This window comes from Callospermophilus lateralis, chromosome 7 (genome assembly GCF_048772815.1).
Source record: "Callospermophilus lateralis isolate mCalLat2 chromosome 7, mCalLat2.hap1, whole genome shotgun sequence".
Classification (NCBI taxonomy): Eukaryota; Metazoa; Chordata; class Mammalia; order Rodentia; family Sciuridae; genus Callospermophilus; species Callospermophilus lateralis.
In genome coordinates, this window is record NC_135311.1 from 47,554,181 (window position 1) to 47,573,224 (window position 19,044).

General features: G+C 36.8%; 1 protein-coding gene across 1 annotated transcript; it reads left to right on the forward strand.

Moving 5' to 3' along the window:
* Positions 1 to 1,776: 1,776 nt before the first annotated feature.
* On the forward strand, positions 1,777 to 18,833 carry Vcam1 (vascular cell adhesion molecule 1). Its single transcript, XM_076861693.1, has 8 exons — positions 1,777 to 1,940; positions 2,480 to 2,755; positions 5,167 to 5,487; positions 6,670 to 6,936; positions 9,653 to 9,928; positions 11,805 to 12,125; positions 14,026 to 14,292; positions 17,429 to 18,833. Exons 1-8 carry the CDS (start codon positions 1,856 to 1,858, stop codon positions 17,587 to 17,589), a joined length of 1,974 nt encoding a protein of 657 aa, XP_076717808.1. The 5' UTR covers positions 1,777 to 1,855; the 3' UTR covers positions 17,590 to 18,833.
* Positions 18,834 to 19,044: the final 211 nt, after the last annotated feature.

A 19,044-nucleotide genomic window follows, 5' to 3' on the forward strand; every position in this document is an offset into this window, starting at 1 on the left:
AGAGGGTGTGATCAACTCAACCCAGTAGGAGCAGGTAGAACCTCAGATGTCATACAAATCAAAGATATAATAAAGAACATGATCAAATATTTGTAGGCACCATTAGGAGTTAGATAAATAGATAAGGCACTTTTCCAAAGTTTCAAGCTTGGAATCATACCCAAACTCAGAACTGAAGTAAAATATCAGGACTTGGTCATAGTGACCCTCTTTGGGATCCTGTCAGTCACTGGCTTTGAGCTTCAGAGAAATGTATTAAAACTCCCTCACACTATTGATCTGTCACTGAAGTTGAATAGTGAATTTAGCTGATGCTAATAATCTTTACAACACCATTATTGTGAAAGACCTCCAGGTTACTCATTTACCAGTTAATTTTGTCTGAATCCACTTTTCTGATCCCTAGACCTTTGGTAGGTGAGTTACATTTATATATCACCATAGTCCTGAAATAGATTATTCTATGACTTTTTATCTCCTTGCCTCTTAGTGGAACCAGGAGGAGGCCCAGAAACCTCTCTAGTCATGTGAGGACAGTTGTAGATTCCACAGCTCAATTACAGCCTTTGTCACATAGTACAGTACTATTTATGAGTCTGGCAACTTTGCAATTTTCTTGTAGGAGTTCTCATGTAGTACTTGTGTATTATTGTTAGTATTTGGAAATTTCTTTTCCAAATTTGCAATTTATTATTGCATTTTTTGTGTGTCCACCAAATGCAAAACCATGCATTGGGTACTGTAAAAGTAAATCCAGTGATGAGCAAGGACTGGTCCTAGCTATGAAAGGAACTGATAATCCAATGCGGGAGATAGACCTGCATATGCATGTTCAATGCAAGGAAGTGGCTGTTCCGGTTTCTTTTTGATGTGCAAGCATTCTGTCAGAACGTGGGCTATGTGTGTGCAATACTGAAACAGCTAGTTGAGACTTTAAAAAAAGTCATTTTACTGGGAAGAAAAAATATATATAAAATTGGATAAAAATAAAGAGGATAATTCCTCTCCTATCACAAAAACAAATTATTTTTCATGTTTTAACTAGGTTTGTGACTAAATCGCATAGCCGAAGAGATTCACCACACAAGACTTATCAGATGGACCCCATACATTTGTATTTAAGTCTGCAAAAGACTTGCATTTCTCCAGTAATTGAAGCAGAGGGCTGGTACCTTTTCTGACACAAAAGAGGAAAATGATTTCCTGTATTTTGGCATCAAAACGCATTTACATTCCTTTCCACTCAAGAAAGTTATATCAGATAACTGACTTTTTTTTTTTTTTTACAAAAGAAGTATTTTTATGAATTTAAAGTATAAAATTAAGAAGTTATGTTGTCTCCCCTTTTTTAAAAAAATAAGGCATCACAAGAGAAGACCTTTTCCTTTTTCTTGTATGAGAACATTTAATCTCTATTTTAAAGTTGCAAATATATTTTACAATAAAGAAATCAGTTCACATTGACAGCGGTTATTCATCCAGTTCAAAAAGTGGAGTTTAACACCCCCTCCCTGGTTGGACTCAGACAGCTTCTGAAATGAACAGTCTTTTATCTTTCCAGGAAAGATATCCTGCATTTTAAGTCCTGAAAGTGTCCTGTTTTCCTGTGACAGACATTTGAACACTGAGAGCAACTGAAGGGGTTAATGCTGGGACTTGGCTGCATGTCAGTTAAACTTTTTTCCCTGGCTCTGCCCCGGGTTTCCCCTTGAAGGGATTTCCCTCCGCCTCTTCAACAAGACCCTTTATAAAGAGCAGACTTTCTATTTCACTCACACTGAGCCTTAGTGGCTTTAGGAGCGGAAGACTCTTCCCAGGCACTTTCAGGTGTGACAGAAATACGACTTTGGGAACCATGATTTTCTCATCACAGCAACAACTTAAAATGCCTATTGTGATCTTTGGAGCCTCGAATATATTTTGGATGGTGTTTGCAGCTTGTAAGTTCTTCTTGATCTGTTTCAAATGTTAGCATTCCATTTTAGCCTTGGTTTTGGCTTCACTCAGTTTTGCTGTGGTAGCGAAGGAAGGAACTAGAATTTTAAACAACGGGGAAACTTCATTTAACCTAACTTTTAATGTGCTATTGAGTTTTGCTATATGCCATTATACTGTCACAGTGACAGCTGCAAATTGATGTTTTTTGATGCCTGTTTTCTAAAGTGAAAGAGTAATTTGGTTTTATCTGTAGTAGGACTATCACTTTAGTTTCCTATTCTTGATAATGAAGCCAAACTCAGCAAATAACAAAACAACTCTGATAAATGGGCCTCAAGGTCAGAACTGAGAGTCCTGAGTAAAGATAATCCCAACACTATCTTTGGCGGTGACTTTGGTGTGTTTTGGCTGCCTTGTGGTTAGTTTAAAGCTGGAAAAAGATCCATAAGGTCACAAGTTGAACATTATACTATAACAGAGAAGAGGGAGTAGAATACTAAACAAACCAGTGGTATGTTCGTTTTTCTCTTTGTTTTTGTAGCTCAAGCTTTTAAAATCGAGACCTCTCCTGAATCCAGGATTCTTGCTCAGATTGGTGACTCCGTCTCCTTGACTTGCAGCACTACGGGCTGTGAGTCTCCAGTTTTTTCGTGGAGAACCCAGATAGACAGTCCATTAAATGGGAAGGTGAGGAATGAGGGCACAAAGTCCACATTGACCATGGATCCTGTTAGTTTTGAGAATGAACACTCTTACCTGTGCACAGCAACTTGCGGATCTGAGAAACTGGAAAAAGGAATCCAGGTGGAGATCTACTGTGAGTGCTTTAAAGAATCTTTGGTTTTCTCTCAATTTTGCTTTAAAATATTCTTTTTAAAGAAAAGGTCTTTAGGCCAGGGATATAACTCAGTTGGTAGAATGCTTGCCTAGCATGCACAGGCCCTGGGTTCAACCCCCAGCACCACCACCACCACCAAAAAAAAAAAAAAAAGGTCTTTAAAAGATATTAATATCCTGATTCTTGGCTTGAAAACACAGCATCAAGAAAGCTAGATATTATCCTAGGTGCATGTATGATTGTACAAATGGTGTGACTCTACTTTGTGTACAACCACAGAAGTGAAAAATTGTGCTCCATTTATGAACAATGACTTGAAGAGCATTCTGCTGTCATGTATAACTACATTAGTACAAATAATTAATTTTTTTAAAGAGAGAAAGCTAGAGACAGCTGAGATCAGACACTAGAAATCAGAAATCCAAATTTTGGCTTCTGTTTCATCTCTGCCACAAACATGGTGATCATTCATAAAAACGCAAGTTCTTTTGACTCTAATTTCCTTAGCTATTAAATGAACATTTCTAAGGGTCTTCTTTTTATCTTAAAAAATTTCCATTTGATTATATCCTTACATGTTCACTTGCTCATCCATCTAAATGATTTATGAATTCCATCCTATGGGGATTTTTCATTCATTTATTCTTATGCAATGGTGCTTAAAATCAGCTTAAAGATTAAGTACAAGATCTATAATTTAGTAATAACCTTCAGTATAAAAGTTTTCTCCTTAGGCATGATAGTAAATATCTGCAAACATTTTATTCATTTGATGTTATATCCATAAATTTAAGAATTTTAGTTGCTGTCGCCATAAAGTCCTGGTGCTGAACCTCAAAGGTATTTGTAAAATGAATTAGATTAGCCTCACAAATGTAAATGCGTACTGGTATTTTACCAGCCTACTAAGAAGGTATCCCACTCTACTCTCCATTCAGCAAAATTAGCAAGAGGCAAAAGGCTGGTAAAAACTAACCTTGCACAAGTCATTTGCTTTGGTTACTGATGGCCTCTCTAAAACACTGTACTCCCATAGGGTCATTTCTTTATGAATACCTCATTTGATTTTCTTCATGAATTACACTGGTTCCTTTCTACTGTGTTGGAGCCCACCTTTGCCCAGTAACCTTAACTGAAATTTCAACAAGACCCATGTGTTGCTAAAGCTTCCCAAGAAACCGTGCCTGGCCAACTGCTTTCAATTATGCTGGTTGTACATGCATACTTTATGTCTGTGCAGCCTCCTGAGTGCCTTCAAAGGTCCCCTTATATAAATAGAGGGAAAAGTAGCAAGTTCTTATATTACCTGTCATAAAACTGGATGGATTATAGGAGGATTTTTAATAGAATGTAAAGGACTAAAATAATGGGTGAAAAAATTAAAAATGCCATGTTTTCAGATAACAAAGCACTTCCAGTTCCTTTGTTTTTTGCCCACAAGCACCAACTAGTTGAAGATTTAAAAAAGAGAAATGAAGACTCTTCTGGCTTTAATTATCTTGCCTGAGGTTTTTCTCCAAGAATGTCTGCTTCTCATTATGTTTTAACAGTCCTGTCTCCAATCCACATTTGATTGTAATATTCTTTGGACTTGGGACTTTTGTATTCTTCTCACCACACAGATCCTGAAACCACTAACGTGTTGCCCTTGTGATAGAATGTAATGGAAAAGGTAGTTCTGGCAAAGGAGGCAATGGATGCTGTGCTCCTTTGCACTAAAAGGGTCAGTGGAGTATGGATTGAGGCATTGAGTTAGGCATCTCAGGCAGCCAATCCAAAACTGAAAGACTGCACAGGTGTTCCTTCCTGGTGGATGAATTCTTAAGGCACCATTTTCAGAAGCCAAATATTTAAAGCCACTCTTTCCATTTCTCAGCATAGCTTATAGAATAGTTAAACTTTGCAGTCACATTCTGAGCTTTGGATTACTTATCTGTAAAATGGAGCTATGTTTGCCTTTACTAAAATAAGAGAATTATCTTATTTTATTAGCTGTGTGATCTCAGGCAAGTTATGCAAATACACTAAGTCCAAGTTTTATAATCTGTGAAATGTGGTCTCTGTCTCAAGGCTTGTGTGAGGATAAACCATTTATTTTAAATCTGTAGCACAGTGACAGGTACATATAAGTTTCAATAAGCATTAGTTTTTCTACTTTCCTTTAATAACATACAATATTTAATACATACAGGATCAGAACAGAAGAATTCTCTAATAGGTGGTTGATTCTGACTTTTGCTCTTGAGCCCACGTAAAATCATAAAAAAACTATTTAAACTGTAGTATTAAGATTGTGTGAACAAAAACATTAGATTTGATTTGTATAGTGTTATAAGAGATCTTAAAAATATGAGCAGAAGGCCCACTTGTGTATCCATTTGTGTTTGCAGCTTTCCCTAAGGATCCAGAAATTCACTTCAGTGGTCTTCCGGAGGTTGGGAAGGAGGTCACAATCAAGTGCTTGATCCCTGATGTATACCCGTTTGACAGGCTGGAGATGGGTTTATGGAAAGATGATCATCTCATGCAGCATCAGGAATTTCTGGAAGATATGGATAGGAAGTCCCTGGAGACCAAGAGTTTGGAAGTAACCTTTATTCCTGACATGGAGGATACGGGAAAAGCTCTTGTTTGTCGAGCTCAATTATTCATTGATGAAACTGAATCTGTGCCCAAAGAAAGGGAGACTAACAAAAAACTGCAAGTCTACAGTAAGTCATATGGTCTAGTTTGTATGGGAATTCAGTCTTGAACGTAGATCACGATAAACTTAGCAACTAGGCTAACAAGAAGCTTTTTTTGTATTTTTTACTCCATTTTTACTTACTGAGAACATGATGCTTTCCAATAGTATAATCCAGTGAAAAGAACATGGATTTGGATTAAGAAGACTTGAACTTAATTTTGGGCTTGATCAAAGCATGATTTAGGGTTACTTTATTTATTTATTTCCTATTAAAAGGGATGTACTAGTACTGATTAGGAAGCAGAAAACAGGCTTAAATGTTAAAATTTTTTGAGAGAGAGAGAGAGAGAGAGAGAGTTTTAATATTTATTTTTCAGTTTTTGGCAGACACAACATCTTTATTTTATTTTATGTGGTGCTGAGGATCGAACCCAGTGCCCCTCGCATGCCAGGCAAGTGCGTTACTGCTTGAGCCACATCCCCAGCATGTTAAAATATTTTTAATCATGTTTTATAATATGCCTTGAAATGCTGAACTATGACCAATATGTAAAAGCCAGTTATGAAGGGGAAGATTTCAACTCAGTGCCAACAATAATATATTTAGCACAAAGAGAATGAGTTGGCCTCTAACAATGTTATGAGAACAGTCAATATAGGAATGAAACACTTGAGGAGTTTTAATTAAGTATTTGAAAGACAGTTGTGTGTGACAGAAGGATTTAGTTTGTTTTGTAACATCAGAGGGCTAAACTATGACCAATGTATGAAAGCCAGTTATGAAGGGGAAGATTTCAACTCAGGGAAAATGTTTTTTCTAATTTAAGATACTCAAAAATCAAATAGGTTGTTTGATAAGGCAATGAGTTGCCTTTCTCAATAAATGTTGAGGCTGATTAGGATGAGCTTTTGGTAAGGATGCTTAGATGGGGCTCTTAGGTGGGAGATTGAGCTACATGACTCTAAGGGCCCTTCTTAACTTACGAATATCTGTGGCAATCTGAAAACACAAAACATTTTTTAAAAAGGTAATCGAGTTGTACAGAAATTAGATTGACTACCTTTTAGTGACTCAGCAGTTCTTTATGCTATCTTGGGAAAGTAAGTTTGTCAAGTCAACAGAAGTACAGGAGAGAAGTCCATCTTCTGTTTTGGATTGAAAAGATGTTTTGTGATTGCTAATATGATGCCCTGATTTTTTTTTCAGTCTCACCCAAGAATACAGTTATCTCCGTGCATCCCTCCACAAGGCTGCAAGAAGGTGATTCTGTGACAATGACATGTTCCAGTGAGGGTCTGCCAGCTCCAGAGATTACCTGGAACAAGAAATTAGATAATGAGAATCTACAGCTTCTTTCTGGTAATGAAACTCTCACCTTAATTGCTATGAGGATGGAAGATTCTGGAACATATGTATGTGAAGGAGTTAATTCTATTGGAAGAAGCCAAAAAGAGGTGGAATTAATTGTTGAAGGTGAGTGGAATGTGCAAAAGGAATAACAAGGATGCTCTATTGAGATCTGAGCAACAATGACACGGCTTTGGTGCTGAGGTTGCTTCCCAACATTTCGTTGGTTATCTGTCTGATTGTTATGTACTAGAGTGTGAATATTTATTTATTATACTCACTTTTTGGCAGTCTTTCCTCCCAGGGCTTCCCTGGCTCTGCTTTTTTGAACCTTTTGTAACAGCATCTCTCCCATGCCTCATTCCATGGCTCTATGTCTTTCTCCTGACCTCTAGACATTGGTATTTTCAATTTACCACTCCCTGCCCTCTTTTCTTCTCACTCTCAATACCCAGATATATTATACATATACTGGTTATTCCCAAATTCATGCTCCCAGTTTGTATCACCAAATCCTCTCCCTCAAAATGATCCCTAGGATCTAATGTCTTAATCAACCCTCTTGACATGCCTTAGTTTATCTTCTTTCACTTGGACTTTTCTAGAACTTCAACTACATTTCTTTTTTTAAAATTTACTTATTTTTTAAATACATGACAATAGTGGAATGCATTGCACTCATTATTACCCATATACAGCACAATTTTTCATAACTCTGTGTACATTTCTTAAAATAGTCACATAAAATAACTTCATGATATGGTAGTTGATGATTCTGTGTCACTGTTCATGCTATTCTTCTTCCTGGAATAGGCTTTCCCCTTCCTCCACCTGGCAAAGTCTTAGCCATCCTTCATGATGAAACGTATGTAAACCTCCAAATTCCAGATTGTGTCAGGCAAAGCTAGTGGTTCCTTCTTTAGTATAGATCAATACTTCTTATAGTGATGTATGTACTTCTTTTCAGTTCAACACATATTAATTAAGAGGCTTTACTCAAGAATCCAAAAGTCTGCTTGGTGGTGGGGATTCAGGCCTGATAAGATGCGGTTACTCCCCCAAAGGAGCTTACAAACTAGGAAGGAAAGGCAGGAATGTACTTTAGTAAGAACCAAAATAATAGGTCTATTTAAATATGTTTGTCTGTTAAACTGGAAGTTCCTTCAAGTCAAGGACCCTCAGTGTTTATGCATATGTGTTTTATATTTGAGTGCCTGCCACAATACCTGACAGACAATGAATATTCAGTAAATGTTCAATGAATAAATTTCAAATATTGACAATACAAATTTTTAAAATATGAAAATATGGAGTTCAAGCTTGGGTGATTAAAAAAAATCCTGTATACTCATTCTCAAGTGACCAAAAAAATATTATACTAATGAAAGTATATAAAGCTAAACATCCATCCTGAAATAGCTCCATCCCATAATAAGCTGGATCCTATTTCAATATGTCAAGGAGATGTGTTATGGGGTTGAAAAGAGTTGTTTTGCATTTTGCTTCACATATCTGCTGTTAAAGTTCCTCATTCTCACACTGGCATATGAGGAATTTGGAAACTTTGATCATTGTTCTGAATGATCTTTCAAAATCTAATCGTATATTAGTTCATTGAGGTAATTTGAAGAGAGCTTTCTTTGGAAAACATTAAGATATCACATTTATAGAAACAAATTGAAAAAAGTAACTTCTCCTGATACAGAAGAGAACCATGCAAAATGTAGTATGTGTTGCAATTTCTTTCTTCCATCTCTAGCCTGCTGTTTGTGAGGAAGATTTTACTGATTTTCTGTGGATTCTCATCTGTCACTTTCAGAGTTGCCCAACCACTCCCAGTTTCTTTAGGGAACCAGAGTCAAGATTAAGAATTCTCTTTCTCCCAAAGTAGCATTATTCCATCAAAGACTGTGTGTCTAGCAGGGATAGCATTGGCCACCTGAGAGTTTTCCTGGACATTTGAGATTAAGGAGTTCACCCTCACCTCTGCTTCTGCCCCCTCAATTCATTGAAAAAATGTTTAGATTGCATCAAATACATTTTAGAGTGACTTATGTTATCATTTTGATACTTAAATTTTTGCTTTGCTTTAAACATGGTTCTATGTGACTTTTAAGGTATAATAACTTCAGGTTGATGGAACAGAGACGCCTTGGGCATGGATCCATTATGGAGATTTTGTCTAATTAGAGGCTTTTTTTTGGGGGGGGGATAGTACCTCCTTTAGATCTATTTGATCTCTGCATGAGGATGTCTTGATTTAGTTGTTCTCGCAACAGAAAAGCCGAAATCTTAAATCACATCTACCTTGCATCAAGTCCTAGTTTTGCCACTTGCAAGCTGGGTAAAGTGATTTAACCTTTCTGAGCCTAAATTTCCTCCTGAAGAAAGAGAAAGAGGAAAGAGGAAGAGAAAGAGTAGAAGCAGAAGGAAAACAAGAAGGCAGAGAAGAAAGTAGTACAAGTTCACAACACTGTTGTGGGGATTAAATGATTTGTATGTGGACTTGACACACAGGAACCATTGAAATTATTTGACCTATTGTTTACTCCTGCAGTGATCTGATAAACAACTGAGCAGAGATAGTATTATTGCCATGCAAAGACACCAACCTCTCTCAACACATTTTTATCTATATTTATTCTAAGTCTGATTTGAGAGACTCTCATGGATTCATTCTAAAAGATGTAGTCTCTTTCCTGACGGAAGGGAGTGATTTCTTCTTGATAAAGATAGTGGCTAACGTGAGATCGGGAAAAATAAAGATCATATGTGGGAATGTGACAGAAGAAGAAATGAATCTTATTGGCTCTGTGTCTTGTTATTTTTTATTTTTCTGCAGAGAAACCATTTACTGTTGACATCTTCCCTGGACCTCAGGTTGTTGCTCAGATAGGGGACTCAGTTGTGCTAACATGCCGTGTCACAGGCTGTGAGTCCCCATCTCTCTCTTGGAGAACCCAGATAGATAGCCCTCTGAGCGGGAAGGTGACAAGTGAAGAGACAGAGTCCACACTGACCCTGAGCCCTGTGAGTTTTGAGAATGAACACTCTTACCTGTGCACTGTCACCTGTGGACGGAGGAAACTGGAAAAAAGAATCAGAGTGGAGCTCTACTGTAAGTGGTTTTCAGAATTATTGTTCAGTCCCATTGGATAAAAAAAGAATGTGAATCTGTGATGTGCAATGAGATTCATTTGTTCAGAAAGGGAATGTAGCATTGTGAATGCTTCCTAAATCTCTGACACAAGGCGTTTTGATGTGATGTACTTTGCCTAAATCTTAAGTATATATTACATATGGACACAGTGGGCACAATCCTTAGTAGATCTTGTGGTACTGTCTCATCACACTTTTTGTCACACCCTACAACCCTGCTTCCCATCCCTTCTATGTGTTTGTGAAGTGTACGGAGGTGGTGAGGGAATGGGGCCAGTGTACCTTCAGATAACTGGGTGGGGGTGACCACTGCTCAGCTCTTTAAATTGAGGGCCAGATCTGAGCTTATGGTTTTAAAGGAATAATTTGGAAAGCTGATCTGCAGGATGGAAAAAGAAATGAAGAAATGAGAAGCAGGGAAAAGCCACAAAGGAAGGTGCAGAGTAGACTGATCAATGGCAGTAGCTCAGGTTTCTGCTGAAGCAGAAGCAGGAGGCAACACCAGGTCTTAATACTGATGAAAGCTTTAGGCAAAACTTGAACAAGCATATACTGAACCTTTTTTTTTTTCACTCTTCTTGCCATCTTAATAAATTTCCTTTATAACCTCAAATCTCTATGAACTTGACACTTCTGGAGTTTCTCAGTCTGTAATGAATGAGGAATAAAATATACAAAGTGACCAAAAAGTTATTTTTTTTTCATGAGAGTTACTCTGCTTGGTTTCATTCAGCAAACTCAAGGAAAATTTATTATAAAGTTTTCTTTTCTTTTTTTTAACAGAAACTATGCCCCAACTTGTGTTATCCTTTGGGATTTTATTCAGAATGAGAGTATGCCTGTAAAGGGACTTAAATCTCTCAAAAGAAGGGTCAATTTTATTGCTTTATCATATTACCCAGAGTCCAGGATCTGCTGATGTAGCACATTCCCAGCAGAAATGAGAACCCGGGTGAAGTCCTATTGCAATATGGAAATACTTAAAGATGTTTTATTTTAACAACTGAATCATTTTGCTGAAAGAAAAAATAAATTAGAGTCACTCTTATGTTTGATAAGTATTTTAGTCTCATTTTTATTGATTTATATATGATATGTTACTATATAGGCTAAATTCTAAATAATACAGTTAAGACAGCTCTTTTCTTAATTACAACTATTATCTGAGAAATATTTTAAACTTGCTGCCTAAATAATCATTAGATATTAAGATGTCTAAATTGAGAACTTCCCTGTGGGTCTTATTTGACACTGAGACACTACATAGACCTGTGAAACTAAGTCTAGATTTTGAGGTAAGAGGCAGGGAGTTTGAGCTCAGCTCAATGACACACTAGGTATGATGTATAATGAAAAGTCTTTTAGCCTAAGTTTCCATTTTCCTAACAATAAAATACCTTAAGTAGTATCCATTGCTGCCATAAAGACTGAGATAATAAATGTTGAAGGACTAGTTCATAACAAGTAGTCAACATATCATGACAAATATTTAAGACATCTAAAAGAAATAGTTAATGTATGAGATGATAGAAGCTGATGTGTTCCTAGATAATATCAGTCCATGTGCTCAGCAAGATGGCATCATTAGAAGAGAAAAATAAGAAGTAAAAGTATTTATTAATTGATGACTTAATGAACTAAGTATTTTTGTTCCCGACATTGTGATTAATGTTTTAATTATGTATTTATACTTAATGTCATTTTTATGTATTGATGATAATTCTATCCCAGCTAAGTTAAAGCTGTAATTTTGAGACGCTTGCATTCAAATAGAGTGTAACTTTATTTCCCTTGGAATGACACATACAAACATTACTTTTGCTTGATATTTGCAGCATTCCCTAGAGATCCAGAAATTGAGATGAGTGGTCTACTTGTGAATGGAAACCCTGTCACTGTAAGCTGCAAGGTACCTAATGTGTACCCTTTTAACCATTTGGAGATCGAATTACTTAATGGGGAGACTATTCTGATGAAAAAAAACTTTTTGGAGGAAATGGATAGGAAATCCCCAGAGACCAAAAGTTTGGAAGTAACCTTCACCCCCACCACCGAAGATACTGGAAAAGTTCTTGTTTGTCGGGCTAAGTTACATACTGGTGAAATGGAATCTGAACACAAACAAAGGCAGAGTACACAGACGCTTTATGTCAATGGTAAGTACATGTATCCTCAGGTTAGTATAGATTTCTTTATCATGTTTGTCAGGCAATAGTTAACATAAAGTTAATAGTTAAAAACTTTGAAAAAATAACAGATAAGAAAATTCAAAATAAAGGTGGTCCTAACAAACTACCTCCCCAAGTGTAAAATAATAACCATTTGTTTATGAATCTTTGAGTTGGCATTAGGAAATGGGCTAGCTGGGCATTTATTCTGCTCAGTGTGGGGTCACTCATCTGTTTTCAGTCAGGTTAGCAAGGCTGGCCGGTCACAGATGGCCTCACTCACAAGTCTGGGCTGTATCTGGGGACCTGTGCCTCCCTTCTTCATGTGATACCTTCCTTAGGGAAGGTAGCCTAAGTTGACTTGTCGCACATTGTTTCAAGAAGGGGGTAATCATAGCTGCTTCTTAAAGGCCTGAGTTTGGTAGTCCTACAGTGTTTCTTCATCCATGTCCATTGGTCAAAGTGAGTGACATCTTTGATTGAATTTGGTCCTGAGGGAACATCTCACAAGATGCCTGCTAGTATTTTCTTAGAACCATAGGAAGCACCTTTTGTAAATTCTGAGATTAAGAATAGCAGAGACTGTGCCCTCTGGTTGGTTCATCAGCCTGGCACAGAACCACTGGAGTAGATCAAGTCATCAGATACAGGCCTCTTCTCTCCTGGATAGACACCCAAGACTGAGAACAAAACAATTTCTACTTGGCACACAGATGCCATTGGCAGTTATGAGCATCATGAAGTGAACAATTTGGGTTGCTTCCTATACCTTCTTCCCTTTTGGGCATCAGAGTTATTTTCTTCACCAGGATTGTCATTTCTTTTTGTACCCCTTGGGATTATTCCCCCTAAGGTATTAGGGATTTCTTATTATCTCATCACAACAAGATTTGTATTTTTAAGGAAGAACCTTGAAAGAGCAATGTGCAACCTTAAAGAAAAGCCACAGGATAATGCCATGGCATTGTGGCCATGGATAGGGAACAAGACTCAAATGAAGGCACAAAATAGATGACCTTAATAGGAATCTCACTTATAAAATACTTGAGGATACTTCCTTAATCATTGGTGCGTTAATAAGATATTGCATGTCAAACACTCAGCCCAGACCTGAAACTTGATAAATGGTACTTGTGTTGTTAAGTATTGCTGCAGTCCGGCTGCAGCAAAATAACGGGGGGGGGGGGGGTGAGGGGGGTGGGAGGGTGTGGGGGGGAGGGGGGGAGGGTGTGGGGGGGTGACGAATAACTTGTGTAGATTGATGCAGCAGGAGTGGAAGCCATTTATTGTAGGACCGGAGCTATATTTATACATTCCACACAGCTTATCTTAATTACCATAAACTAGATACAGCAGTCAACCAATAAGGAATCTCCACACTTAATGGCTCGCTATTGTTACTTCACAAACCACTCCCTCTGGCATTTTGCCAGGTGCCATCCTGACTTGTTTACAGACCCTAACATTACAAAGTATGATATAACAAGCCACCTCTGTAAAGCTAACTTTCTTGATCTGGGAGGAACCAGCTTAAAACTCAGAAGCATATAAAGCCTTTGTTCCTCAAGGAAATTTTTGTTAAATAGTGTGATTTTTTTTTTAATTTCACATTTGAATTCTACAGCTATTTACTTACAACAACCTATTCTTTGTGCTAGTCTGGGTAAAGAATTATGTTAAGAGACATGAATGAAGCATAAGATGCATCTTCTTTAAGGCATGATCATTTACAACAGTTCAGCAAATGCTTGACTTCTTTACCTGCTTTTCTTAACATTTCCTGCAAACACAAATAGGTCTGTGGAAGCTATGGTTGATGTCCTTATATCAATATGGAATTAGCTTATACTTCACTCATTCAGAGGTTCCTTTTAAATTCTCTTTTCAGTTGCTCCAAAAGACATGCAGCTTACAGTGTTTCCTTCTGAGAGTGTCAAGGAAGGAGACACTGTCATTATCTCCTGCACATGTGGAAATATTCCAGAAACTTGGATAATCCTGAAGAAGAAAGCAGAGACAGGAGACACAGTGCTGAAATCTATAGATGGCGCATACACCATCCTCAAGGTGCAGCTGGAAGATGCAGGAGTATATGAATGTGAATCTAAAAATGAAGTGGGCTCACAATTAAGAAATTTAACACTGGATGTTAAAGGTTGGCCTTTTGTTTGGGGTCTATCTATCTATCTATCTATCTATCCATCCATCCATCCATCTATCTATCTATTTTGGTAGCTGTTAAGAGGTTCCATAGATGGTAACAACTTTCTAACATTAGATGAATGAGTTGGAAGAATGAGGCTGAATTCTGTGTTGTGTGTGGTTATTTCTTAATGTTTCTTGAAATAATCAAGCACAGGTGTTCTATCCTATATAGTTAAACCAGGAAGTTGACATTAATCACTGGTGAATGTGGAATTCCCATTTGTTTTTTTCAAAGTTGACAATTAATTCATCATTGGTCTCTGAGGTCTTATATTTGCTAAGTGTTTAACCATATTTTCAAAACCTTTCACTGGAGGTTATAAGGAAACCATGGAGGTAGGATTAGCACATAGAAAGAAAGAAAGAAAGAAAGAGAGAGAAAAGAAAAATTCTATCCAGATTCTCTTCCTTTCTACCAGAAGGGAATGCTATTTTCTGAACATGGAGTAACTGCCTATTTTCTGGATTGATTCTTTTCAGGAAATAATTGGTAGTAGCAATCTTGATCCTGAACAACAACTACATGAAAACTCTAGTCTTCAGAACAGCCTCCTAAGCCCCACTATCTATCTTATTCTGATAGGGAGAAGGAGAGGGAGAGGGAGAGGGAGAGGGAGAGGGAGAGGGAGAAGATGAGGGAGAGGGAGAGGGAAAGGGGGAGGGCATGCGCACAATGGTCTCTCTGAGAAACTTCAGGGCCCCTTGATCTCCTACCCTCTCCTGTGAATACACAGTAGGTAGGATGCATTGATCTTATTGGTGTAAGCAGAATTTGTCAGCTTTGATTAATCAGTCTTACACTCCTTGCACATTAATGAGCCCCTATTCAGTATTGAATATTATACTTGGCCTTGAAGTGAACAGGGCTGTAAACAAAAGTCACCTCTTAGGAGGTTTGGCACTTGGCCACCAGGGTTAGCAACCACTTGTCAAACTAAAGGAAGTTTGAACCTAAGTTAGAAAACAGGTTTTAAAAAAAACTTTTTACTAATCTGGCAAAATTTCTCAAGATTACAAGTCATACCATGTATTTTTCTGTCTTTACATTACCTCCTCGAAACACAACAATATAAATGTATCCATCTAGAAATGTTAAAGAAGGAGAAAATAACATAATTACATGTAAAACTTTTAGTCATCCACCTGCAGTGATTGTTCTGAAAAGAGTTAATCTGGTCATTGAAGTTACTATGTGTTCAAATAATGGAACCTTGTATCATGTCACTCAAATGATGCAGTGTGTATGTAATCAGTGCTTCCAATGAGGTTGGGGATGTGTCTGAACACATTGAGATCTCAGTTATATGTAGGTTGATATTAATCCATTCCTGTTTCTTCAATCCTTGATGTTTTTTGGCCCCCTTTAATTTAGCTTAGCTTCAGGAAAGTGAACTCCTAACATTTCTGTGATTATGCTTGTAATTAATTGTTCTTTTAAAAAGACACCTTAAAGCTTGGGTTTTTTTTCCTAGTTGAATTATTAACCACTTATATGTTTGCCACTGTTTTCTTATTATTTCAATAAACAAAGGCTATTAGGCACTCAGCTGAAAATGCATGCCTCCAAACTGAATATGGTTTAAAATAGCTGGATATGAATGAAGACCAAAAAAATTGACATTTTTTTCTAGATATTTTGAAGTAGTTTTCCTTTGCATTTAGCTTAGTTTTTAAATTATTTTCTTTTGTTTTGGCTTGAATGTATTACATTAATAGAAATGGTCAGCCCTCTTAAAAATCTTCAGTGTTGATAATACTAATAGAAAATTTTATCAGAAGCTTGACCTATCAACTGACTTAGCAGCAAATTTGAGTTTTTCTGTAGATGCCTGAGGGAAAAACTGAGAGGCAAAAAATAAAGGATTATTTCCACATTGAAAGGAAAATAATAGGGACACAAATCCCTTTGCCCATCTTGTCATCAATATTGATGCCTAACCACAATTATGATGATAAATAGCCCATTAAAATAGTACCCTTATACTTTGACTAGCTCAATGTTAGCAAGGAAAAGTAGAAAAACAATTATCATCATGTTCAGGGTGAAGTGTTTTTTTTTTCTTCAATAACTTGCAAACATTCACTTCCCATCATCTGATGCTAATGGTTCTTTTCTACTTGGATAACTTTTAGTGTTTAGAAAGCTCTAGAAGGAATTCAGTGATGATCAAAGTCAGGTCACTAATTCCTGTTGGGACTGACCAACATATATGCCACTTGGTGAGACTTAATTGTGAGGTTATACGATGCTGTCCAAGCTGAGTATAAACAAGCAAGTCCCCAGTAGATGCCATGCTCTGTTCTTCAGATATTCTTGTGAGGTTCACCTGCCAGATGATTTTTAATACATTAAAAAGAATACAAATTTAAATTTTTTGGAATACTATCATCTGTACTTCATTTACAACTGAATGGCAAAATGATAGGATTTAGAAAAAAAAGCTTTTTAGTGTTCAAAAATATTTTGGGTGGGGCAGCAATTACGCCAACTGGGGAGTTGAAGCACAAGCTCTTCTAGTGGTGGACCAAAAGAAAAACAGGTCAGAAGAGGAAACCACATTGGACCCGTAAGCTTGTGGATGAAGGCTTAATTACCAACTGGGATTGGGCTATGAAGAGGAAGTATGGTGGGTAGATTTTGAGAGTGGATGTTGAGGTTCTTATTTAGATTAGGGGAGATATAGATCAGACAAGGCCTTTCTATAACAAGAAAATATATATATATATATCTCAAACAAAACCCCCCAAAATGCATCAGCAAGAATTCTTCCTCTTATTGTCCTATTCATGGTGTTTGACTCTGGTAGTTACTTTAAATGGTTTGAGGATTTTCTTGGAGAAATCCAAGTTTGTGAAAGTCAACAGCTATCATCTTTAGATTCTTCATGATCATAACAACCACCCACCGACCATTTGGATAATTTAGGAGAATACGCATTTGGGGTCCCGATGATATTCCATATCACTGCTTTGATTCCCTCTCTGGAGAACTAGTTGTACTGTCACAGTAAGACCATGTCTTTTGATTAAACAATTTCTTTTTGTACTAAGCATTAATTACATCCAATTGTTTTTTTTTTTTTCAGGAAGAGACAATACCAAGGACTATTTTTCTCCTGAACTTCTCGTGCTCTATTGTGCATCCTCCTTGATAATACCTGCCATTGGAATGATCATTTACTTTGCAAGGAAGGCCAACATGAAAGGGTCATACAGTCTTGTAGAAGCACAGAAATCAAAAGTGTAGCTAACATTTGAAATGTTCAACCAGAGATACTGTTTATAACTCCAAATCATTCCACAAGAAAAGCAACAAACTGAGAGTTCAGACTTCTGGGGATGTATTGAAAACAGAAAGAAATGGCCGCCTGGGCCCCTTGTTGTGAGAAGGAGGCCAACAGAAAACATTCTGCTTGAAAAGTCACTGGCATGGAGAGATGAGATGACTCCAGAGCTTTCCTGATATGTACATATAATAACATAATTTGTACATATGTAAAATAAATTATGCCATAACAAGTTTGCTTGAAATAGCAACACCCTATATTCAGATTATGAAATACTTCAACAGGGTTGCTGGGACTGACTGTTATAACTTAATGCATCTTAGGAAAATTTAATATTTACTATTGACTGGCAGCTGACCTATGTGATTTTTCTTATATTTTATTTCTTTAACAAAATTTTATTCCCATGAAGTTTATTGACAATAATTCGTGTTTTATAAAAAAAAAAACCCGTATGTTATATTTTTTATAGGCAAATGACAAAGAGGGCACTGGGTTGACTTTCAGGTACTGAATACTTCAACCTCTGGTATGATGGTTGACTGGATTTCTCTGTATGGTACTGACATGGTACGGAGATGTTTTATGATGTTTGTTTATCAGACCCTTGTGTAACTTTCTAATATAGTTTTAAAATGCAACTTCTTTTGATTTTCTTTTGTAAATGTTTAGTTCTTTGTATAGTAAAGAGATGATTCCTGGAATTAGAAGGGTGGTCTGTTTGTTTATTATAAATTGTCTCCTTTATGCTCTATCTCTTTTCCAAATGTCAAGTTACAAGGGGAAGACCTCAAACTATGTAAACAACATAAATACTCAAAATTTTATCAAAATGACCATGGGAACTTGGTAAAAATGCAGACTGCTTGGCGCTGTTCTAACCTAGCGAATGGGATACTTGGTTTTGGATCCTTGGAATCCGCAATTTTAAAATTAGAAAACTATATGGAGTACATAAAAAGAGTGAGTGCCCATGAACATGCACACATTAATGGACAATAAATGTACACCTACACACATACCACCAAGCCTAAGAGAGAGAGCGGTACAATTTTTTTAGGGCCTCTTATACGCCACATACTTATGAAAACTATCTCCTCTCACTGAATAGTAAGTGATAAATATCATGAATTATATGCTGATCATTCTTTTGCCTTCTTTGGAGATTTATACCAATTTAAATATCCCTAGGTAGCTTATAATTTAGCTTGGCCAGGTTTTGAAATTTAAATAAATACAATCAAATGATATTTTTTGCCTCATGATTTTATTTCACTCAAAATTATGTTCTTGTCTAATTCTTCTTTTTTTGTTGTGTATAGGTCATTCATTTTTATTGTTCTATAGTATTTCACAATAAGATTCTGTCACCATCTATTTGTCCATTCTATTGTTGATAGTTATTTAGATTGTTT

Bases quoted from the DNA above. Each gene is read 5' to 3' on its own strand.
- Vcam1 (XM_076861693.1), top strand. From the start codon at position 1,856: ATGATTTTCTCATCACAGCAACAACTTAAAATGCCTATTGTGATCTTT. The intron at 5,488-6,669 runs GTAAGTCATATG...TTTTTTTTTCAG, and splicing joins CAAAAAACTGCAAGTCTACA to TCTCACCCAAGAATACAGTT. The intron at 6,937-9,652 runs GTGAGTGGAATG...ATTTTTCTGCAG, and splicing joins GGTGGAATTAATTGTTGAAG to AGAAACCATTTACTGTTGAC.